The sequence below is a fragment of the Lycorma delicatula genome, chromosome 8 (genome assembly GCF_047948215.1).
Source record: "Lycorma delicatula isolate Av1 chromosome 8, ASM4794821v1, whole genome shotgun sequence".
NCBI classification, from domain to species: Eukaryota; Metazoa; Arthropoda; class Insecta; order Hemiptera; family Fulgoridae; genus Lycorma; species Lycorma delicatula.
The window spans coordinates 32,011,756-32,038,053 of NC_134462.1; the positions used below are offsets into that span (position 1 = coordinate 32,011,756).

General features: G+C 28.1%; 1 protein-coding gene across 1 annotated transcript in view; it reads left to right on the forward strand.

Annotated features, from left to right (window-relative positions):
- The window catches only part of apolpp (retinoid- and fatty-acid binding glycoprotein apolipophorin), a 149,676-nt gene that overhangs the window by 16,451 nt on the left and 106,927 nt on the right, over window positions 1-26,298 (forward strand). Inside the window, exons 2-10 of the mRNA XM_075373975.1 lie at window positions 4,371-4,400; window positions 8,372-8,568; window positions 11,202-11,387; window positions 14,661-14,810; window positions 15,650-15,842; window positions 16,538-16,769; window positions 18,277-18,442; window positions 20,786-20,959; window positions 23,421-23,573. Coding sequence (XP_075230090.1) covers window positions 4,371-4,400; window positions 8,372-8,568; window positions 11,202-11,387; window positions 14,661-14,810; window positions 15,650-15,842; window positions 16,538-16,769; window positions 18,277-18,442; window positions 20,786-20,959; window positions 23,421-23,573 — 1,481 coding nt within the window. The remainder of the gene's footprint in view (window positions 1-4,370; window positions 4,401-8,371; window positions 8,569-11,201; window positions 11,388-14,660; window positions 14,811-15,649; window positions 15,843-16,537; window positions 16,770-18,276; window positions 18,443-20,785; window positions 20,960-23,420; window positions 23,574-26,298) is intronic.

Below are 26,298 nucleotides of genomic sequence, written 5' to 3' on the forward strand. Positions count from 1 at the left end.
CTGTTCACTTCATAGATTGACAAAACTTCATTACTTTAAGGAAAAATTGTTTTGATTAGTGCCTTTTGTCAAGTGATTTACTTGCGTAATAGTCTTAATAAGATAGAGAAAAATAATTTTATATAAAAAACCTATTTCCCTTTTTCTGTTGAAAAAAGATTTAATATACACTGCAATGTGGGACATGAAACTCATGTATAATCAACATTGTGTTCAGCTCAGAAGTTTGTTTTTCTTTTTTCATTTACATTCTATTTCCTGAATTAAAGCATGGAAAAGCTGACTAATTATTATATCAGTTTTATTTTTAAATGAATCAATGGATTTGAATACACCGATTCAAATAAACAAGACTATACATTTATCCTGACTTTAGCCATTAAACTGTTTCATCCTGTGTATGAGGGTATACTTTATGAGTATAATGGGTTGGTTACTTCATGAAGAGTATGTAAATAAAACCTTCTAACAATCACATGATTTTAAACTTTTCATTACAGCGTGTCTCTTTTAAATATTGCCTAAACCATTCTTACAGTAATATTTGTATCATTTAAAAATTAAAAAATCTATTATTTGAGTTGTAATGATGAAATTGTCTAAGCTAGAAATGGCTATAGAAACTTCATAAATTTTATATTAATGATTTAATTATTAAAAAAAAAAAATCATATGGTTATTACAGTGACTGATACATAACACCACTGGAAAAATCAATAGACATTTTGGAATTATGATTCCATGAACTTATATACATACAAAATTTAACGCACTTTTCTATCCTATCCACTTTTGCGTTGGAGTAAAAATATGTTTTCTTTCATATTTGTTCAGTGATAACAATTGTTATGACTTCCACATATTACTTCCTAGCCTGAGGCTTCCTTTTTGCTGAATGCTTAACAATTTTATTAAGCTCATAATTTCCAATTCAAAAAAAGCACTTCATTATAAAACACTTTTTTAAAATCTTTCTTTGTTTTTAAATTGTATTAAATTTTTATGATCATTGCTTTAAAACATTATTAAAAACATTGTTTGTGCACTTATTATACTTTATGAAATGTATCTATGAATAATACTTGATAACAATATCCTGATTAATCAATAACCTGGATTAATAGAATAATCATGCTTAATATAATGCTATGAATAATAACTTTTTTAATTTAAGCCTCAGTAATTTGATAGTTAAAATTAATCTATTTTATTACAAGTAATAAATTATGTTAAAGCAATTATATGTTGTATTACCACATTTCATTCCAAACATTACACAACTAATTGTTTCTTATTATGTTGATAAATATATAAAAGTATGCTAATGATATTCTTATTCTCTTTCGACAAATAAACAACTACTTTTTCCTTTTTTTTCAAAAGTATAAACATATGAACTTATATGGGTAAATTAGTATTTTTAATAATTTACTAACCATACTTCTACTTAATTTTGCCACATTAACCTGCATCTTTTGCTTAGATATTTTCTACAACCAGTATTCTTTAAATCTGTTATTGATTTTCTCATAATACAGTAATTTTTTCATGTCCATATCATCTTATGTTTTTTTTACTTTTTTTGCAAACTTTCCTCAGATCAAAACTTCCTGAAAAAATCAGTTAATTCATTTTTGTAATTTTATTTCTCCCATATTAATTTTAACTTTAATTGTTCATAAGAACTTTTCATTTCACTTGCCTGTACTTTTTTCTCTCGCTTACCTACGATCTTCTAAGTCTGCAGAGTAAGTGGAAAGTTGTAAATTTTGATCCTTAATTTTTATAAAAGTTTTCCTTTTGGGTGGTCTTCCTTCTTTTGGGTTCTTTCCTTCCCCCTAGCAGTGATTTACTGTTCTACCTTCCAATTCTCTGAAATGATTATTAAGGTATTCAAACTTATCAACTATTGAGGGTGCAACAATGGTAACAAAGTTTTCTCAAATATTTATAATTTTATTTGACCACTTCGGACAAGACTTCACAAATATAATAAATCAATCATCACATCCCTGTTTGGAAATGACACTCAGAAGTTATTTATTATGTTTTCTTTTCATTTATTATATACATCTATCTTTACTTGAAATTATATTTTTTTTAATTCTTTAAAGATTACTATTCAATTTGACTTTTGTGCTCCTAATTCTTTTCTAAACTGTAAGTGTAAAGGTTTAATCCATTATACATAATCATAATCTTAAAAACAATTATAATATTAAATGCGCTACACGTGGAGCAAATTATCAATTTCAAAAAGAATAATACTGAATAAATTTTAGTCTGATGTCATATTTTTATTCTGATATTTCTGTGTTTATTATTTATTCTGTGGTCAGATCAAATAACCAATGATCCCATACAGCTAAATCACATTTTACCATTTAACTAAATAGTTCCGATAATAAATTGAAAAATGAAAGTTTAACAGTTTTTTTGCAATTGTATACTCTATTCTTATCTAATGACGACATGTAGCTTAAACTGCAAAATTTATCAATTTTTCTTTACAATTGACCCAGAAAAGGAGAAGGTTATCAATTTGATCAGACATTTATGTTCATTCAAGCTATGCTCTTCCCAAAATGGACCAATATTGATAATTCTTTATCTGTTGTGTAGAGAATGTTCCTAATGGTCCACTGAAAAATTTTCTTGATAACTCAAGTAAAATGTTTTTTATACAACAAAATACATTTTCTACTTAAGTAATTTGTGATACTTTTCTTTTTTTATCATCTTCACTTAGTATTAGATTTTCAGAACAAAATGATATAAAATCTGATGTAATTATGATGTTCAATCTATTTTTAAATAAAATTTATGAAAATTAGTTGGAATTCTTAAGATAAAAGAAGATAAAACATACCAGAGAATGCTTCCACAGAGCATATTCCACCTCATATTGAGTAGCAGTTTCTTTACGTTATTTTTCTGTATTCCATTTCTTATTTTTATCAAAAACAGGTTTCCTGATTTACAGTTTCTTGATTATGATTTTTTTCTTTATAGTCATTATTGTAAGTCTATTCACCCAACAGTTAAAAATAAAACTATTTTTTTTTTAATAACAGAAACTAATAAATTAAACAGACTTAAAAACTACATTATAAATATTTAAAAATAAATATATATAAAAATTTAAAGAATAAAAACAAAATTATTTTTTACTTTTTAAAGTTGATCATTTCTTAAGTTTGTTTTATTTATTTTCAACTGTTATTTAAAAATGAAAAATAACATAATTTAATAATATATTTAAATATAAAGAAAGTAAATAATTTTATTTAATACAACTTTGATATCTAATTTGTTTGATGTCTTTGACAAACAATTTAATTTGTTCTGAACAAAAAAAACATTTTTATTGGGCACTATTATGAACAGAGAAATAAAAAAAAACTTTTTGAACACAATTCAGTTATTTAAACAAAATTTAATAAATTATTCATTATCACAGTTTTTTCAGTTATCATGCCTCCACAACATAAAGATACTATAGTAAAAAAAAAATATGTACACATAAATCAGAATAAACAAGTAATACATTGTGTTTTTCTGGTTGTGGACATGAAAAATAAATTGCATTACCGAAAAAAAAAATATGTGAAGTCAACCTTCAGAATATTGTTGCCAAAAAATTTATGAAAATATTTTAAAAACTTATTAGATCCAATTGATTTTAAATAAAAAAAATAAAAGGTTTTTTCAACCTGGTTTTAACTGGTTTATTCAGTGATAAACCATTAGGTATATCATTTTATATTGTTTAATACATATTACTGTATTTTCCCACATATAAGCCCTGCCACCTATAAGACCTGCAGGCTATTTCAAGATTAATGAGAAAGAAAAAACTTTAGAATATATGTTTATTTACACACCTAGATACTCCTTTAAATGGAAAAGGTGGTATTAGTAAAAAAATAAACAACATTCAGTTTCATAAATTATTTTTATTAATATTATTATAAATGGATAAAGAACTATTTACAATTACTAAGTTTCTCAATTCCTTCTTCACTTTCATATCCGTTTTCAGATACAGAATCAGAGTCTTTCTTCTCTTCATTTCCATGATGATATCATCTTATAATAATTCCCATCCATATAATTTGCTACAATCCAAACATTTACTACAAATAAAGTTGCAATTTAAAACATTTCTAATTAACCAAAAAAGGATTTAGTGATTAACCACAACTGTGTACTCAAACCTAGGTTATTTTAAATGTAGGAGTTTTAAGGTTTCAAATTAACTTCTCTGGTTCATTCTTTATTTTTTTATCCCTACAAAATGTTGCAATTATCTTTTTTGCTACAGAATAATTTTAAATTACAAGTTAAAAAGTATTATCATTTGATTTCAGATAAGAAATGCTTCAGTGGATGCCATGGATGTAAGTAAAAAAATATTATTTTTCAGTTTTTATTTTTAAGATTATATTAAAATAATGATTTCATCTAATTTATCTATGTTACTATTTCATTATTTATATTTATATTTATATAATCTAATTTTCATTCTTATGCAACTTACATTATTTTAAAACAAACACATTGGGTATTTGTTCAATTAACTGTTTTACTATTTGAAGTTTTCTTCAGTAAAAATAATTTATAATTTATTTTAAAACCAAAATATTAAAATAAAAATGTTTCCAATAAAATGTATCTTCTTGAAGATTAAATTTCTTCTTGAAATTGCAAATGATTTAACAGTTTATTTTCATCCAACCCATTGTTAATTAATTGGATGGGCGAATGGTTAGCATCCATCAGCAATTAATTGTTTCAAGAGTTAGGTTAACCATGAGGAGATGTAGACAGTTTAAGACATAGTGATACTAATAATATTTTAAAGGTAATAGCTGTTAGATTCTATCTCCCAGTTTCTTGACCTGACAATCTAGAGGTGAATAGGTGTACTCACCACATGAATAAGGGATGCTGCTGACTATAGGCCATGAATTAAGAAAGCTGTACCAGACTTCTGGAAAATTATTTGAATGTTGAGCAAATCAGTCAAAACTGTTTTGTAGAGCTGTGAATTTTTGTAAAGCTTTTCTAAAGTTTTAACTAATTCAAAGAATTTACAGTTGCCATTGTACCTTTGTCATTGGGCCTCAGTAAATAGTACTGTCTTAAGGGTGGTTGACTTGAAACTGGAGATCAGTTACCAAACTGAAATCAAGATTACAGTCTGTTGCAAGGTGATAAAATTGAAGAAATAAGTAAACAGATGGAGTACATTGGCATATTCGACATAGTGTGAAGATCAGTGATAGTGATATGAGCAAATGACAAAATCAGTAAACAAATGACTGCTGTCAATGTATATGATCGTTAACATGAAGTACATTAAATAAAATCTAGTCTATTGACTTTTAGATTAGTAAGTAATGTTTATTTTATTGTACAAGTAACTGGCAAATTGGATGTTAAGTTATTTTCTAGGTAATGTCAATGAAAAATTTCTTATTTTATCATATAATTCTTTTACCTTATATCAACTATCATTCAGTAATTTCATTTCTTATCATAAAATTTTAATATTTATGGCTTTAATTCAAATTTTGGAATTTAAGAATAACATGGTTAATTATTAAACTTTAAAGTTGCATTATGTACCATTTCTCAGACAAGCCTACATTGTTTTTTAATAACAATATTCATTTACAGTTATACAATTGTATCATGTTTTTTATTAACTTTAATGACTGAATGTTGGGTTTTGTTGGACTTCATAACAAATAAAAATAAAATATGTGCTATAATATGGTGTAACTAAGAATTAATATGATCCTTTAATGCAAATGTCATGATTTCCTCATTTAACATTAATAAATAAGGTGGTGTATCATATAGTAGGTTAGGCCTAAGTTGAATCAGATGCAGATGGTAATTACAAAAACCAGTATGACCAAACTTTAGAAAACTCTTAAATAAAAAGATGAAATATGTATCTTGTGATTATACAAATATGAATGTTAATGAAATCCAATTTAATTATATTATAGATCTTAAAATGAATACATTCAACATAAAAGTATAAAACATATTTATTGTCTTACATTATAAATGTAGTAATACTTAAAATAAGTTATATGCAACTATTTTGTTTTGTGAATGTAGCCATCCATTTATTAATAGTCTAATGGTCAACCAAAGTTAGTAATTCTTTAATAAAACATAAATTATTCAATTTCATTTATGTTTTATGCTATTGTATGTTATTGGGTTCAAATAATGTACTGTGTGAGCTTTTTTTATTTTCAAAAGGATTTCAGGCATTTAAAAACAAAACATTTACAATGTAAAAACATAAATTCAAAAATATTCAGTTTTACTCTATAATTATCTTAATTTTACATTAATGTTAAAATAAAACTATTACAGTGGTACAATGTTAATTCAACAACTTAATATAACATTACAATAATACCTTGCTGTCTTCTAGTATGATGGTAAAGCTCTATGCATCGTATTAATATATAATTAAGATTGGTTTACCATTTTCAATGACAACATTGAACATTAAGATGGTCTTAATCTTGGCTTTCTTATTATATGATTTCTTTTCGGGGCTGCTGGCAGAGCTCCAGATTAAATATCGCAATGTATAATGCCTTCTCCATGATGGTAATAAATAAAATACAATATAAAATTCTTATAACATCATATTGCTATACTCAGACAAAAAAAAAGAAAAAACTAAATGGTCTATATTCAATATTAAATGCAGAAACAAGTTCAGATTCTCCTTCAGAAAAATTGAAATAAGATCAGTGATTATTATAGAGACTGGCGATGGAAAGGTGATTATTATATTTATATATTTATAAAAGAACATTTTTCTTTTCATAGGCAGTGGTACAAATCTGCTTTTTATATCATTTATTTTTGAACAATGACAGAATGGATACATTCAAAAGCTTTAAACATTTTTCAATTCATTATGCTGACATTGATGTACTTCTATTATTATAATAAAAATACTATTATAATAATAGTGGCAAGCAGATTTCAAAAGTATACAATTTATTTACTATTGGAAATTATCATAAAATGGAAGGATAAATCCCCTTTCAATTTACTTTTTTTTTCTGGCAAATGTATTTAAGAAAAAAATATTATAAATAGCCTTTTAAAAATAGTGTTAAATATTTGAATTCTACTAATACTATTGGTATTTTTATAATTGATTGAGATTATAGTGTATATTTTCAACAACTGAAATCATTTAATTTAAAAATTGGTTATCCTACCTCCTAGGGTCTAATGTTAACATGTTACATTTGTATTTCCTAAAAAATGTTTGTTAATGATAAAAAAATGTTTAATTTCCATTAATTATTTAGTATTAAGTGATTGTGATTACGGACTGTATTTTAACATCAAAATTCATTGTTAAAAAAATATAAACGAGTTTTTTTAATTGTATTTGATATGTTGATTGGATGTTGAACCTGTACAACCAGTTAGAAACTGTACTCAGAGGATTTTTTTGGCTGAAGTTTCAGCATTTTTTGCGTCACAAGTAAATGTGTGTTGTATTTTCGCGCACTGATCTCTCCCATGCCATTTTAAACCATTGTAGATTTAGTACACGCACATTAACAGTAGGGATGAGCGAGTGGTGAACGATTATAACCACAAAATCTTGGTCCGAATACATTATTTTAGTATTACTTTTTTTATAAAATATATATATATATATATGAAAAAAATCATTGGTAAAGAAGAACAGAAAATATAGCTCCATAATTTTTTAAGTAAATTTTTTATAGTATAATTTAAAATACTAAAATATTTTTATATTTTCTAATGCTATAATTTTGTGCTTTCTTGCTATTAGAGCAGGAATGCACCAAACAGATTTCATAAAATAATATTATAATTCTATATTAATAAGACTACAAAAATTAATATATAAATAAAAAAATAAAAAATGATCTTATTTTTCGAAATATTGGTACAGTAATCCTGATTAAATGCGTGATAGTAAGATTTTTAGTAGGATGGATTTATCTCAATAGGTAACAAATAACAATCGTTATAACAATATTTTCAAAGGATTCGTGAAGTGAAATGTGAAACGTAATTTACTATGTTCAACGTAAGTGAAATGTGCCCGAGTGTAAATTTGGATCCCTGATCGTTCGATTTGATATTAGTTAATTACTGTTGACGCGAAATCCTTGATTACACAGTATTTGTTAAAACAACTGTTACCTTGCTAACTTAGCCTGTACTGTTTGCGGTTTTTAATTTCTTGTTAAAATGTATTAGTAATTACTGAAGTAGCTCTAATTAAAAAATCTTTGTTGTGTGTGTAGTTTATATGAGAAATATTTTAATTTTTGTGTAGCATCTGGATCTTTGTATCAATATGAGGAAGGCACAAACTACCAATACAAATTAGAAGGTACTACTACAACAGAAGTTGCCGGTTCTAAGGATGTTTCAAAGATTACCATCAGTGCTGATGTGGATATCAGTGCCCAGCCACAGTGTAGTTATATACTGAAAGTATCAAATATCAATGTTCATGGAAATGATGGAAAGGTATTTGTTATATTTTTATTTTTATATTAAATTTAAAGGTAAGGTTGGAGATAAACTTTCCCTTCTCTTACTGCATTGCTTTAAGTGTTAAATATGTTACTCCTTGACTGCAAATGTATACCATACTGGCATTACAGTGGCTCAGAGTGACTACTCAGAGCCACTTAGGTATTCATCATCAAACATGATATGTTTGTCTGCCCAGAGGCAAGTATCCTTGCACTATGTCTGTCTATTCTCATCTATTCTCCGCTAAATTTTTTGCTGCAAGATCTGTGGCTGAACTTTCATCCTTGGACCTCTACGTTTGGAAGAGAGAGAGAGAGAGAGAGATAGAGGAGAGGTGTACCAGTGGGCAAGTGAAGAAAACGCATAGGCATTGCTTGTCTGCAGGTGGCAGGAAAGATGGAGTCAATGAAGGTAGGATCTACAGACTGTTCCTGACCACCAGAGGTAGCTGGACTGCAAGCAAGGGGAAATGAGATATGAGTTGACCCAGTTTGGACCAGACCGATCATGGTTGCTTCAAAGATAGTTGTACATACAGGCATTGAGACCTGTGGAGTGTTGACTACTGTGGAAGCGAAGACGCTGCAAATCACATAGTGTTCAAGTGCAATAAATTCTTGCAGAATAGGAAAGCATGCCTGAAACATTTCAGCTTTCTTACTCCAGATAAGATCATGAGGACTAAGCTGCAGACTGAATGAGCATGGCACATGCTGTTGAATATGTTGGTAAGGATTATCCATGAAAAGATGATGGAGAAAGTTGAAGGGTGGATGTCCCATGATTTTCCTTGGGATTGTGTCCATATTCAAAGCAGGTCTGGCGCCAAGGAGAAGTAAATGATAAAAAAACTAAGATCCTAGTAGTTTGATGATGTATAGTTTTTAGTCTTTTCTGGTTTCTCATTTTTTATCTTCTACTGATCCATCTAGCACGTTTTAATCAGTCCTCTTTTGGTGATATATCCCAGCCAGTATCTTATTATTCTGAATTGTTTTGATTAAACTTCTGTCTCATTTACTCTTCTCATTACTTTTTCTGTTTTAAAATCTTATAATTTCCTTTAGGTCCACATTTCAATTGCTTTCAGCCTTTCTTTTTCTCATTTCTTTTCAATGTCTATGTTTAACATCCATATTGAAATACACCACAGATATAATACTTTGTAAGGTATTTCTTACAACATAATAATTGTTGCTGTTAAATGTTTCTTTGATATTCTTTTTATTTCATTTTCACTCATTAGTACATTTCAGTGTTGGTAACCAAATATCTGTATTGTTTTACTTGTTCAATTCTTCCTTCTTTTGTGCAGACAGTAAACTATTGTCTCCTATCCTTTTAAATTTTTGTTTTCTGATTGTTCATATTCAGTCCTAGCATTTCAATATTTGAAATTATCTGTTGAATATCCTATGTTTCATCCCTTTTAAAACTTGGGTCATGTATGATCATTGTTTTAATTTATTTTCCTCTCTCCTGTACTGATTTCTTCATTTTCTAAGGAATTTTTTAACATATCTTCAACATACATATACAAGATTGCTGATGATATGTAGTACTTTTGCTTTTCTTCTCTTCCTATGCCAAATCACTCAGTTTGAGCATCCTTTATTTTCTGATTTGGGTTTAGGTTTCGATTAATCATTTACCTTTCCAATCTCTACTTTTTGACTTTTTAATGCAAGATTGACAGATAACCATTGCAGAAACGTAGAAGTTAGTTGTTAATACTTATGCAGAAATATTGAATATGAAATTACTGAATAAAAATGTTTATGCACATGAACTTCTCATCTTCTCACACCAGATTACCAAGAAGAAACACCTCCAAAACTAATTACTGTCATTACTCAACATTTTGAAAGAATAGATAAATCTTTTAACTGTATTCAGACCTGTAATGTGATTCGGGTCCACAATATTACTTTAGAATTAAAGAGAACAAGTATGCAGCAGAAGCACAGCAAACCCTCCAGCCAAAGAAAAAATTTTTACTCTAGATTAGATCACAGCTATTGTATTCCAAAATGTTAAGGATGTAGCACATCTGGACTATTTTGCAAAAAAAATCAGTGCATGCTTATTTTCAACGCAATTACAGCTTCACTCCTTCTAGGCAATATAAGTTAAGGATTACAATTTCTAGTAAATACATAGAGTAGTAAAGAGTCCACATGTACCAAAACAAGTATTACAAACAGCTCTCCATTAATTTATATGAGATGTTCTGCATCATCTGTCCTAAGTTTTGACTTTGTTCTGACTTATTTGGACTATTCAAAAATTCAACAGTAATAATGAAGTTATTAGGATCTGTGTGGTTCGTGAATTAACCAAAATTAGGAAATTCTACATTGATAAAATAAGTACATACCAACATTGTCTACATTGGAAAGAAATAAGTCACAGATCTTTAACATATTTTGGATTAAATTTATAGAAACAAATTTCTGTTTCTCTTTTTTTGTATATCTGTTTGTAGTCTGTATTTAATTGATGCGAGTTCAATGTAAAAATGTGCAATTATATTCTAAATACTTTGATTAAATTATAATTACAAATTTATTATTTATTTACTGAATCCTTTATTACTATAATGTATGTATTTTCTTACTTTTAAGGCACATGGTGGTTTTGAAGAATTGCAAGCCCATCCTGTTAAATTCAGTTTCCATGATGGCCATATTGAAAGTGAAGTTTGCACTGAAGAAGGAGAAACACAAAGTGGTCTTAACATAAAAAGGGCAATTATTTCTCTTTTACAGTCTGCAACTCATAAGGATGCTGGTGTTACATCTCACTATGAGGTATGAGATATATTTTTTTAGTTGTTTAGTTGTAACTCATTTTTGCATGCATTTTTTTTAAAGGTTGGAATAATTCAGTTTTAACAATTTATAAATAGATAATTCTATAAAAATATAACACTTTTTATGTTGAGGATTAGGCATGTATTGTTTCTTAAGTATAATAAAGAAATGGTTTTGGGTGACCTAAAAATAAGACACAAACAAATGAAAATGATAGCCATTATCAAGAAAAACAAATATCCTGAGTCAACTTTGAATTTGTTTGTTTCTTTTGCCTTCAATTTATTAATTATGTTTTTATACAACCACATATTAAGCCAACCAAAATACAGATGATATTAAGTGATATATGTGACATTCAGTTTTGAGTCTGATTGTATTATCAACATCAATAAAAGCAATATTGAGTGGCCGAGTATTGATTCTTGTTCCTCAGATATTCTTTCTATCAAAAAAAAAAAAACCTAACCATTGCAAAAATCCAACTAAACCACCAGAAACAAAATATTCTAATCAACTCGAATCAACTAATCTATATCTAAAATAACAAAAACTAAAAAACCGATTTAAAAAAAAACCTGAAGAATAAAATCTTAAAAATCACATAGAACAAGACTATCACAAGTCTAACAAGACTGGGAAAGTCTGTGTAAAGTAAAAAATAATATACCCTTTTCATCATGAAATAATGCATTTACTAATTTAATTCTGTAGGTAGGTAATATGACTGTATAATTAATAAAAGTAAGTTGTACTTGTTAAATTAAGTTATATTATAGCATTATTTTTATCTTTACTCAAAAGTGTACTTCTCACCATTGAACTAAAGTTTTTCAAATTTTATTCTAAACCTATTAAAATGAATTGGGCCTTTTTGTAATCATTATTTGTTGATTCTTTGTATTGCAAAATGTTTTTATGCTCCAAACTAGGGAGTTATATAAAACAAATGTAGTTGTTTATGTGGGTGTTATTTGGTGGTTGGGTTTCAATTAACCACCCATCTCAGGAATGTTCGATATGAGACTGTACAACACTTCATTTACATTCATACATATCATCCTCATTCATCCTCTGAAATAATACCTTTTAGTGACTCAGAAGCTAAACAGAAAAAGAAGAAGAAAGAAAGAAAATTTGTTTGTGTGGGTAAGTAGATTGACTAGTGGTCAGTGGCATAGGGTAAATTATCTCCATGAATATAAGCTGTGTTAATAAGATGATAAATGTTTTCCTTATTGATTGATGTTCTCTTGAAGTGTTTTGGGATTATCTTGCCTGGCCTGATTCTAATGGTTCCTGGTGTCATGTTTATGGAGTGGTAACTGTGTTGTTATTGGAGGCGAGACACTTTGAATAAATTTAATAATTTATTTATTTATTTATTCTAATAAAATTAAATTATAATAAATTTATTATGTGTGGGGTTAGAAACACTTCATCAAAGCTATAAACTCTTTTAAAAACTGAAAAGGCTATCTATGATGAATACAAATGTAGAACATGGTTTAGTTTTAAATTTTATTTCAATTCATACATATATATAATATAGGCAAGCAGAATGCATTGAAGTATTCTGAGTAATATGAATTTTGAGTGTGTTGATTCTTACTAAAAGACTGGAAAATATTACAATTGCCTGTAACTGGCCCTATTCAGTAACAATCTTTTTTCTACTCAGATTAAAATTGCAAACTTTACAGCATCTTTGGGAAAAATTCAAGATATTTCTCTGAAATATGTATATTCGGTGATTAATTTCAGCTTTGTTATTAGAATTTTATAGTCTGAATTATTAATAGTTACTCTGATTACTATATATCTATTTTATCTCTGCTTGTATGTTCTTTGGGAAAGCGTAATGTATTTTATTTTGAAACAGCTTAAAATTCATTTTTTCATGGTTAGAAATTATATTAACAGTGCAATTTTTTTCATTGATAAAACAGAGGGGTCCAAAAAATGTACTCACTGTTTGTTAGTCCATATGCTGTGACAAATTTGACAATTTTTTACACAGAGAGGATTATGGTATGTGTTTGAAATGACCACCAGCAGCTTCTACACAATGCCCATGATGCCGAACTGTACACAGAACTATGGCTGTTAGTATATCTGGCGTAATGGCAGCACATGGCTCTATGATTTTTTCACATAGCTCATCAATTGTTGGTTTTTGTCAATACATGTAATTCTTGACGGTCCCCCAGAGGTAGAAGTCCAGAGGTGTCAAATCAGGAGACCAAGGTGGGTGCTCTACAGCATCTCTTTGACCCACCCACCATCTGGGTAGAGTTTTATTGAGGTACAACCTGACATCTCGATGGTAGTGAGGCAGGGCTCTATCTTGTTGCATGTAAAAAAGTTCATCACCAAACAGGTTTTGGATCACAGGCAAAATCCTTGTCTGAAGCATATCAAGATACTCCTCACCAATTACAGTACCCTGAAAGAAGAAGACACCAATCAAACCATGCACTGCTAGATCACACCACACAGCAACCCGCTGTAGATTCACTGCCCTGTCCACATGAAAATGATTTTCAGGAGCCCAGTAGACACAATTGTGGCAGTTCACAGTACCTTTAAGTTTGCATTGCGCCTCGTCAGTCCACATAAAATTCCTCATCCTCGCCAACCGTGTGCTGAAATAATTCACAGTACTCCATACTTCGATCTGGGTTGTCCTCGTTCATCGCGTGTAGCAGTTGGAAAGTACACTTTCCACTTTTCACTCTTCAGAAAACATCTTACACTTGAATGGCTCACTCCACTTTCATGTGCTCCCTGGTTCACGGATTTTTGTGGAGATTGGGTGAAATGTTGCAATACCTCAGCACTGGATGCCAGACTTGTAGTTGTTAGTGGGTGGCTGGATCTTTCCTTGTTCCAAACTCTCTCTGCCACTGCTGTTGTACCTCGTGAATGTTCTCGTACTTCCACTACCACTTCAGTACAGCCTTGCACTCAACAAACAATATGTGAACCTCAGCTATTATTGCTGCTCGACTGTCTTCTGCTGCACCGACTAATATGACTGGCTCGGCCCATTCCACCACACCAACCATCCATGCTTGTGCGACATAAATTACCAGCTCCACCTACCATGATAAATGTAATTTCATATACTATACTACACATTAGATTAGTGAGTGTAAGTCTTTTTGTTTAGATATTATTTAATTACAAACAGTATTTACATTTTTTTTGGACCCCCTCTATATTATCATTAAATTGTTTATAATTAATTGTGTAATTTTGTCTTTTCAGACTGATGTGTTTGGTACCTGTCCAACTGATTTTGAGTTTTTGAAGTCTGGTAACTCATTGAAAATCAAGAAGTCAAGAAATTTAAATCTTTGTGCTCATCGTGAAAGTCTAAACATTCCGGTTTTTTCTACACCTTACACCATCTCCTCTGTAAGTTATTGTTTTTTTAAGCATTTTCTATTTAAATATTTATTGCAATAACTGTTTTATCTTAGCCTTTCCTTGTACATAATGATAAAATAATTATACTGACACTATACAAATTAATGAAATTATCAAAATCGGACTCAAGAAAATGTTTAATATTTAATTTAAAAGAAAGTGCTGATTTTTATTATTGTAAAAAAATTTTTAAAATACAAATAACTGAAATTTTATTAAACATGTTGTCTGGTATTTTGCAGTTAATAATATTATTTAAAAAACCACTATTAACACATCAAAGTAGCAAGTGTATAAAAGTGTTTTTTGAATCCATGGATTTATCATCAATTATTAAAATACTGTAACAGTTAATGGTTTACCTTTGTAATGCATTAATATTTTAATAACACTGATGATACTCTTCAAGTAATGCATTATCTGCATTATTGCTTGCTTTTTTGTTGTGTTTATAGGTAATTATTGATAATAATTAAATAATGAAAATAAACTGTCATTGTATGTGTTTCTTTTTACAATAAACAATTACATATTTTTAAGTACACAGATGCTTGAAGAAGAAATAAAACCAAAATTAATGTTAGTTTTCACCTTAATTAGTAACCTTACTGATTCTTGATGGTTTCTGTTGCTTAGTTTGTACTTAATCAGTTCTCTTTTATGCATTGGGTGTTGAGGAATACATAATTTATACTTCATAATAAATACGAAAACACGACTACTGAATGAAGTTAGTTGATAGCAAAGTTTATTTAAAATAAATTAATTTTAAGTATTTATATGTCATGAAGATCTCTAATGCTTTTAATTTTCTTGGTTTTCTTTAGGACTTTCAGTCATCTCCTTTACTAATTTCAAGTTTGTCAGTAGTTCAGGATGTACAGGATGGAGTTGTTCATAGTGCTACTTCTGAAGAAAAGTACAGTTATCAACCTCATGCTTCTGTTGATTCCGGGGTTTTAGTTACTGTTGTTACAAAATTGTCATTTGTTTCCCAGGCTAAAGGAGTTCCTATTGCAGGTATTTGAGTATAAGTTTTCTAACTTATTATTATTTTATACTTATTTTTATTATTATTATTATTTTACTTATGATCCTACAATACAGAATAGTTTCAGTTCAGGGTAGTTTTTACATACATTCATTTAACAAGTATGTAAATATTTATGAATACATGTAACTTATAAAATTAAATACACACTTAGTGTACATTGTATTTTTAGAGAAGAAAACATAATAATTTATTTAATAATAGAATTACAAGTTCTATCCTTAGAAGTTTTAAATATATATTATACTGATCCAATCAACCTTAGTACAGATTTAATAAAGTAAAATGGGATGACACCTACCTTATTCCATTCTTCATACAAGAGCACTTTTACGAGTTACTTGCATCATCAGTTGCTCCATATAATTTATTTTAAATCATTTGTATCAAATTACATATTAAAATTGAATTTAAAAATCATCCTGTACTATACTTAAGATTTAAAATTTATAATTGTTAAAAGATCTTTCTCCAAATTAAAATCAAAATGGAAATAAAACTAAAAATGCTCATTTATTAATATTGATTGATTGATTTATTTGATAATCAATAAAATTGAGTTGGCTTCAAACATTTTTATGTACACAATTATTATTCTACTGAATGCCTTAAACTTGCTACTAGAATGAATTTTTATAAATTATGTATGTTATTTTTATTTCAGCTAACGTCGTCAAACCAAAATCAATTATATTCGATGCACCACATGCAGTTTCTCATTATTCAAGTGCTGATACCATTCAAAAAGCATTGAGTAAGGTAGAAAGTTCAGTTGAACCAACTGTTCAACCATCTGCTGCTCAAGACTTTTCTGATCTTGTAGATGTGTTGAGTCATAGTAAAAAGAATGATATTTTAACAGTTTATGAAGGAGTTAAATCAAAGGACACTGCCAAGTAAGGAGTTTTTTCATTCAAATTGTTTATTTATTTTGCTTCATTGTATATATACATACATATGTTGTATATATAATATATGTATATGTATATATGCACACATATATATATTTTCTTTCTAGAAGACAAATAATTATTTTTGTACTATATATATTAAAATAACTTTTATTCCTTGCTTATTTTACTTTTACTTAATTTACTTTACTTTTTTTTTAATTTTGGTAACAAATAATAGTCATATATTAACATTGAGTTTAGAATCAAATTTGTAAAATTGTTCATTACTAAGGTATAATAATTTGAAAATTTAGTTGTTTTTCTACTTACCATTTTAAGAAGTGATTTTGAATTCTCTAATCAGCTGCTTATTTGTAAATAATATATTAACAAGCATTTTACTTTAAAAATGTTTTGTTTGTTGCTGATAGCACATCTACTACTGTTTTTAATTGCTAATAGACTGTACCTGATCAAGATGAACAATATTGAACTGATCATGAAATTACTTTTGTACAGTTATTGCAGAACCACAATTTTTATTAAACGATTTAATGTAGAAAGCCTGCTGTGGACCTGATCATTGTTTCTCATTTACTAAATGACATTAAATGACTGACAATAGTTTAATGCCCTCACCCAAATGTCAAATGAATAATCAAAGTTTTAAATTTTACAGCTTTAATGACATGCCCTGTACTAAACATATAGCAGTTACTAATACAGTTTTAAGTGAGTACAAGAATGTACTCACTTAATGCTAAGCATGATAGAAAAATTGTTACAAAGAACTAGTGGTAATAATTAAAATGTTTAAAAATAATGTCTTGTTTTAAAATAATTAAAACAAGACTAGTTTAAAACATGAGCTTTATTCCATTTCAACTGTGGTGTGGTTTGGTTTACATGAAACTATATAGTATTATACTTTTAGTTTTATTATTTCATGGTACAATGGTACAAATTTAATTGTAGGATATATTAGTGTTAGCAGATTACGGTTTATATTGATATTTATTTTATAAAACCTACTTTATGGTTTCTCCACTGTTACAAGTTGTAACACTGTACTGTACTGTAAACAAGTATTTATGTACTGTAAGCAAAATAAATGAAATTTCCTGTTTAAAACCGTGAAAATAAGAAAAAAATATTCTGAGAGCATGCACATTTCAGTTAAATTAAATTTACAGTTTTTTTAGTATGTCATAAACTATGACATACTTGGTAAATCTTAAAGTAGTTAAATACTTGGGTGTATCATAAAGTGGTTATATTTTTTAAACATTTCATCATGATGATGTGAAGATTAGATTCACATTTAGTAGAACTGTGGTCTTTCATAAAGAGATATGACTTTATTTTGTATACTGAAGTCATACTTAGTAAATTGGCACTAAAGTTAAACACTGCTGGGTGTTACCTACATTCTTTTGGCATTTATGGGAAAAGAAATTGATGCCATTTAAATGTAAAAAGTTGTTGCTTTTATATTGTATTTAATTTTCAGGAAAGTTTTACTCGATGGAATTGCACGTGCTAGCACTGGAGATTCTATTGAAGTCATTGTTGAACTTGCACAAAAAAATGAACTTTCAAAATTTCAAAGTGAGGTATGGCTTGCAAGTTTAGGTTTTATCAAACACGCTACAAAGGAATCTGTTAAATCCATCTTGGTGAGTAACCTGATTGTTTTTTATGCACTATCATTTTTATAAGAAATAATTTACTTTATTTCTTTATTAATTTTTAATCACCATCAATAAAAGGATAGATTCTCAGTTATATATATTTCAAACTTTTAAAATTTATGTTCAAATCTTATCCTTCTCTGATAGACTGATTTCGATGATTCCCTTTTTATTTTGTAATCTGGTGGCCTTGTAAGTTTTTTTAGATAACTCTGCGGAAGATTTTTTATGTGAAAAATTACATTCTTTCCATAATTGATTGAAGTTATTTATCTTTTTTTTATCATACTTTATTTGTTTAATACTCAGTTGCCGTAGTATAATAGTGTGTAGCTTGATGTAATTCTGGTAATCAAAATTTTCTAATGTAAAATTAAGGAAAAGCAATTGAAAAACTTAAGTAAAAATTTAATATATATTTCTGCACTTCAAAAACAGTCTCAGTAGTAGTATATTTATGCTATTTCTCCTTAAGTATTTCTCCTTTAGTATTTATTTCTCCTTTTAGTATTTCTTATTTATGTCAAGATTCTGTAAAAAAAAGCAATATATATATATATATATATATTTTGTGTTCTAGAAAATTTAACCCGATAATCAGTAACAGTTGGTTTGTAATTTTTTTAAATTTCTTTTCTGTTTTTATTGAAACACAGACTTCTCACCTTTTCATTTCCTTTAAGCAGCTATTTTCATATGGACAATATTTTTTATAGTTCTACCAAATTTTAATTAATCCTTTGAGTGTCACAGCAATGATTTATCGTCACTAGAAAATTGTGCAAAAATATGCCAGGGTGACAATCCACTGTTGCTGTCTTTCTGTTCTAAAAGTGCCAGGTAACAATTTGCCGTCGCTGTATGTTTTTGTAAATAAAAACTAGTTTGCTCCACATTTAGTTTAAAAGTGATTATATCTTTTAATACTACATTTGATTTACAACTAAAGGTATTTGGAAATATAATATTTTATATAGAAATAAAATAATGGCAAAGGAAAGAATAAATGAATACAAGAGTTGTAACATCAGCTATGCTGAACAGCAGAGTCAGTGTGCAAATTTACTATGCAGTTCATTCTGTTGTTTTCAATGTGTTGTGGAGGTTCTGATTAGTTAGTTTTTGTTTGTGGTTTGTTATTATAACTGTCTGTGTTCTAAATAACTGATATATGTGTTTTAGAATATGGATTGTGATCATTTAACCCTAAGTGAAATTGATAGACAATTCCTTATTAATCATCTGTTAGTGAGAATAATGATAGTGATAATCATTCTTACATTTCAGTGTCTTATTTGAAGATGACACTGATGAATACTCAGCATATACACCAGAAGGAGAAACACAAAGTTGGTCTTTGTGAATTGTAATCACTGTCTAGGCGTAGATGGTGATGGAAACTTAAAAAAACTTGGTTATGTATTTTTTCACATATTGGTATAAATTTTTTCTTCTTGTAGAATAGAAAACACTACATCAAATTAAAAAAAAAAACAACTAATTTACCATTGATAAATTGTTTCTGCTTTTTTTTGTAAAAAACAACAAATGAAAAAAAAACATTTCTTTTTAAAAAAAAAAGTTAAATTTTTCAGTTGGTTAAGTACATACACATTTTTTTTTATCAGTAATTTTAATGACTTCCTTGTTGTTGCGAACATTTTCATACCTTTTTCATAAAAATACCATCAAAAATAAAAAAAAAGTTATAAATGTTTTTTCTAGACTCTCTTGCGTGCATATTTTGTATTTGATAAGGAAAGTTGGGTGACATTATTTTTGACATAGTTTTTTTCACCACTTGGCACTTGAAGGGTTACAAATGACAGTAAAAAGTGAAAACCAATTTTTGAATTCTAATAGGAAAATTTAAAGAATGATTACTATTTAAGATTATTATTTTTTGACTGTAATATCTGTTTAAACCAGAACTATTTCATTAGAAAAGTGTATTTTATTTTATCAGAACATTCTTGAAAGCAATGCTTTTTAAAGTACAATTTTAAATTATTTCAGGAAATTAATTTATTTTATTTTAATTATTAAAAATCTTTTTTGATTTTTATAAATCAGTCAGAATTTAATGTTAACTCTTTATTTCTTTTAGTTTTGAAATTTAATGTAAATCATATAGCAATTGAAATTTCATATTTCTTCATGTCAGGTGACACTTAACTATAGGGAAAAAAAACCGTTTAGTTATATCTTTTATTTAACAAAAATAAAGAGACAACTATATTGTCATAACAAAAGCATTAGTCTTATTTATAAGATTATTACTTAATTTATGAAAACATTTAAGTTATTATTATTTTTTTTTTTTTGTAGCCTCTTCTAGATATTGGTCATCGTCATATCTACTTTGGTGTGGGTTCATTGTTAGGACGTTATTGTTCTCAACATGATTGTTCAAACGATGCTGTTTTTGAGGAAGCTGTTACAAAATTGGCTCAACCTTTATTTGCTGGTTGTAAAGTTGATTCAAGAGAAAAAGAAATCAAGGTAAATTTTGTTGTTTGTTTAATATTTAATTTGCAATAGATGACATAATTTAAATTTTGATAATTTAAATGTCAACTTATTCTACCAGCCATAGAATTAGTTAGGTTACTCAGTAGTAAACATGAATAATTAATTACCTTTTTTTGATAATTACTTTGTTTTGAAGTAGATACATTCTTCAAAAATAATTAAAAAAAAGTATTATTATTGTTTACATTGCTGTTGGATGAAATAAATTCTTGGGCAACTAGAGACCAGATAATCAATATTTATTATGTTATATATTATAATGATGACTAATTTTAATGATTGCTGATATGTTTTTTCCTAATTTTGTGTTCTGAATACACATTGATGTTGTGTTCCACTTAGATATATAACTCTTAACTCAAACTTGTTCATTCTGTTTTGAAAGAAATTCTAATCAACTTGTTTTTCAAATTGTAAGTTATTCGAAGTCCATTGTTTTATTTCTATATTTCTTAGTTTTTACTATCTGGACTTCTTGCAGATCATTGTTGATAATCCATTTCTGTTGAAAACAAAATCCTATAGGGTTTTTTCAGTAAATAGCAATGTGGTTTGCACTATATTTATTTTTTTGTAGAAACACAGCATAATTGGTGTTGTGCATAGCCTAATACCGATTAATTTATCAAAGTAGCATTAATTTCATTTAATTTTTTAAATACATAAAGTTTTGTAGTTTACATTAAAGGTAAATGTTTTACATTAAGTTAACTGTCACGTCGTGGGTTTAGAAAAGGGAAATCTACAAAATTACTTTACTAAATTATCTAAAAAAAGTATTAAATGCAATGGATTTAGAAAAGGTATTAAAGTTTTTAGAGTAAGTAAAGTCTTGTCAATATGGGTTTTGAATTTTTTGTTAAAAAAAAAATGGGAGAGAAAGTTATAACAGCTTTAGGTTATATGTTGTAGATAGAGAAAAATTGGTAGAGTTAAAAAAAGTAGTAACAATTTATTGATTCTATATTTGGCAAAGTAATAGTTCGAGTGCTACATGATTGACAAATAGGTTCTAATAATAGATTCTAATAATTCTAATAATAGATTGACAAATAAGACTTTATTTTTAATGTATATTAATGAGCTACTGCTAGTAGTAAACACTGTGAAGTAATACTCTTAACAAAAAATTATAGCATTAATACAGTCCAGTGCTAATGCAAATGCCAACCTCTATGCAGAGTGGTAGCATTTCAGCCTTTCATCGAAATGATTCTGAATTTAAATCCTGGTTAGGCTTGGCATTCTTCACATGCTATGAAATTCATTACTTCTTACCTGGTAGTTATAATTAGGAATAAGCCTTTATTATGAGCTGACAAGAATTGTCTTTGTATTAATTATCTAACTGTCAATGGTGGTAATTTTTGCAACTTACCACAGCATTTGTTTAATGATTTATTTTCTTTACTTAAATATTTTGAACAAACTATTATCTTAAAGTGAAAGTTGTATGATTTCATCCTTTATGTCAGCATATCATAAACTTCTTTTGATATTTTAACATTTTGTGTAATTAAAGCACATTGAAGTGATAAATAAGTTTTGTTTTGATATCTGAAATATGATGATTAGTACCAATTGCTATTAGCCTTATAATATCTTAAAAATATTATATAATTTGTAAAGACTCTAGTCTTAACAATATTTGTAGAATATTATTCTACATTGTATAAATTGCATCAGTAGTCAGTTTTAGTAATTTTTTTTAATTTTCATATTATTTTAACTTAATTATATTTAATATTTCTTTCTAATTATTCAATTGATGTGAGTTATATGGTGTGAATTAAAAAAATTTCAACTTTTTTTAACAAAAAACTACGTCAAACTGTATAATAAAACATTCTTAAAAAACTTATTCATAAATATTCAGTCATTTTTTCAAAGAAGGATGGTTTCTGCAGAAAACTTTCCTCTGCAAAAACAACTGAAAATATCAAGTAAATTTTAAAAAACATTTTTTGATATACAGTTGGACCTTGCAGAAGTTTCAAAATTTTAACTTAATTTCATCCTGATCATCATGGACAAGAATATAGTAAAAAATATGGCATTACTAAAATCATTTCAAGCAATGTATCATGTTTTCTAAAACTTCTTTAACTTCTACTACTAGTGAAAATTTCTTATGTGTCTAAAAGAACAAGTTATACAAGTGTAAAAGCCTTAGTTGACTTGAACTATACTTCCATATGTATATAATACATAATTAAAAAACTCCTTTACCATAATACTATTTTAGTAAAAAAAAAGAATAACCAAAGTTGCATGATGAATAATCTTATTTTATGTTCATTAATTTTGAATGTTCTTTCATGTAAGAGGGTAAGACAGTGTGGTGCAAAGTCGAGGTCTGCTTTATTTAAAGTTACTAGTATCTCAAATAATACAAATTTACTACTGTAAAATTTCATTGTGTTTCCTATAGGTTATTGCCAGTTTAAAGGGTCTGCACAATGTTCATTTCTTGACAAATAATATTGTAGAAAAGTTAAGTCAATGTGCTGCTGATAAGACTGTAAAGACGAAAATAAGGGTTGCTGCTCTTGAAACATTCCAGAGTGATGCTTCGAAACATAAGGTAAGGATTTATATATTGTTTTAAAAGCTATTTTAAAAAGTTGGTGTGAATAAAGAGAAACTTCTAACTTTTATTCTTAGCGGTTTCTTAGGGGGTTGTTAACTTAGGCCAGGGGTATGCTAGCTTTTAAGCTAGTTATTAATTTTATTTGAGCCATGGTGGAGTTTATGCATGTGTGAAAACAAAAGGAGTACGCTGCTCGCCAGGAAACATGTATTTGTAAAGAATTGTTAAGATTTGAGCCTGATAATATGGGTTACTTAGCTACCGTATTATTAACGTGCATGTGGAGGAGCTCTTTCTTGAAGAAAGCAAATGGAGATATTTCTATGTTTTGTTGCTGACCCAGGATTTCAGTCAGGAATTGTCAAAGACGTTGGTATACACAAATCTATGGCTTGTAAAACTATAAGTTATGTAATGGATCAGATAATCGACAAATCTAAATGGATCTACTTTCCAGCAACAGCAGCAGAAGTAAATGAAGTGAAAGTTCTCTGGCAAAGACATTTTTGTTTATTAAATGTAAAAGGTGCCCTGGACTGTACCCACGTGAAAATAACAAAACTCAGGTTACATAGGGATGAGCATATATATTGAAAGGAATATTTGAGTATTGACGTCCAGGGTACTTGTGATCCCCTTGAAAAATATATGAGTGGGTGCAGAATGGCTAGGGAGTGTTCATGATGCATGGATATGATGGAGAAGTCCTGTTCAAGGAATTAAGTCATGTTTTGATGGTAGAGATTGTTTACTTGGTGACTCCAGCTACAAAATATTTCCATGGTTAATAACCACCTGCTAACACGGCAGAGAAAAATTTCAACTTGCACCATTCCAGGAAAAGAGTCATCATTGAAAGGTGTTTCGAGCCGCTGAAAAAAACATTCCCAATTTTGGTCCATGTATCTTTGGAAAAAATGCCCAAGGTATGTTGCGAAGGCTTATGCAACATTTTAAAATTCTTTAATGATGTTTTAGGTGACAACAATAATGTCTTTTTGAAGAGGAAGTTGAAGGAGAGCAATGTGTAAATGCAGCCACAACTCTTAAGTACCAGCAGAAATTCTATGAAATGTTGTTTTTGAATGAATGAAAAAAGAACTGAAATATATATTATTTTTTTAATTTGTTTTATGTAACTGTATTAATATAGGTTTTATTGAATTGCATTACTATTGTAATAAATTTTTTCATCTAATAATTAAAAAATAAATGTAAAATTGAAGAAATACAAAAATAAATAAACTCATGTGTACATCCAAACATGCACGTCAGTGTACGCACAGTGATATGTACACCTATGTTTTGCAATTTTTATGTTGGTTTTTAAATTTTATTTTTTATTTATTGATAGTAAGAAGGATTGGGTGTAAAGGAATTACATTTGTTTTATTACAAATTTCGATAAACAACATAGCTTTCTAATTCAGTTTGAATAGATACATCTGACAGTTTTTTAATACTTTCAAGTTTAATTTTCTCTTACAACTTTCATCTTGTTAATTTGCATTTGCTGCATGCAGTAAAACGATTTGCTGAATCTGCAGTGTCAAAAGATCTCTTCACTTTCATAAGCTGAAATGTTTTAGCACTTTTTCTTGTTTTTCTTGCCAACTGGTTGGCATCATCATTAAGTTTTTCGAATTGCTAATAAGATCATCTTCGCTGTCCATGACTGTATTTGTAGCAGAAGTGAGTAGCTTAAATCCTGTTCCAACAGACAGACTGCTTGGCACTTTAGAAAATACCGGATTATTATCTTGGCTGATTGTTTCATAAAGTTCTTTTTCCCAAATTTTTAGTTTGATAGGCTGTTGTAGTTTTGTCGGTTTTCTTTTTGACACTACTCTTCATACTGCTCAGCAATTTATTTAGTTGTACAGTTGTCACTTCCTTACCAACAGCTGATGAAAACTCTTCACTTATAATTTTCCAAGCTTCTTTTTTGGTTTTAACTGACGTTGGAGTCATGGATTTTTCAATTAATACTAGATGTTCTCTTAAAAGTCTAATAAAACCTGTCTAAATATTTCTCACTGCTATCGTTTTCATCAATAGATGACATTTTTTCTACTAAGATCAAAGAACAAATATAATAGTCAAAGCAAGCATTAAGCAATCCAGATGAGTATGAGGCAATTTGTATGAGCTGGTCGTCAAATCACCTTGTACAGATAACAGAAAGAGGAGTGGGGACAAACAAGTTATGATATGAAGCCAAAAACCTAGCTGTGGCTAAGCTTAGCAAGTGCTAACCCAAGAAATTTCTTGAGTTTTCCTGAGTACTTCTAAACTTAGTTCTTTCTAGCTAGAACTAGCATTTTTTTATTCAACTGAATTTGAGAATAAGCTAAAACTATCTGTTAGATGCTAGCTCGTTGTTGCTAGGTTTTATTCACTTCACTACTTATATTGATATAAATGATTGTAATGTATTGTAGTTTGGTGGGGATAAGAATGCTACCTTTTTATTCAACTAGTCCTGAGTTTAATTAACAACTTGTTTAGATAGGCGACATTAAAAAAGGCAATATGTATTATTGTGATTGACTGTATGTGTATAGATAATAAGATAATTCTGAAAATAAACAACGTCTGGCTGTAATAAATTTAAAAATAGAAATAATTAAAAATATTTATTTGGTTCTTCAGAAAAAACTTTCTTTATTTTGTTACGTAGTCAAGATTTAAGATTAAATTGTTATCATATCATGTTATA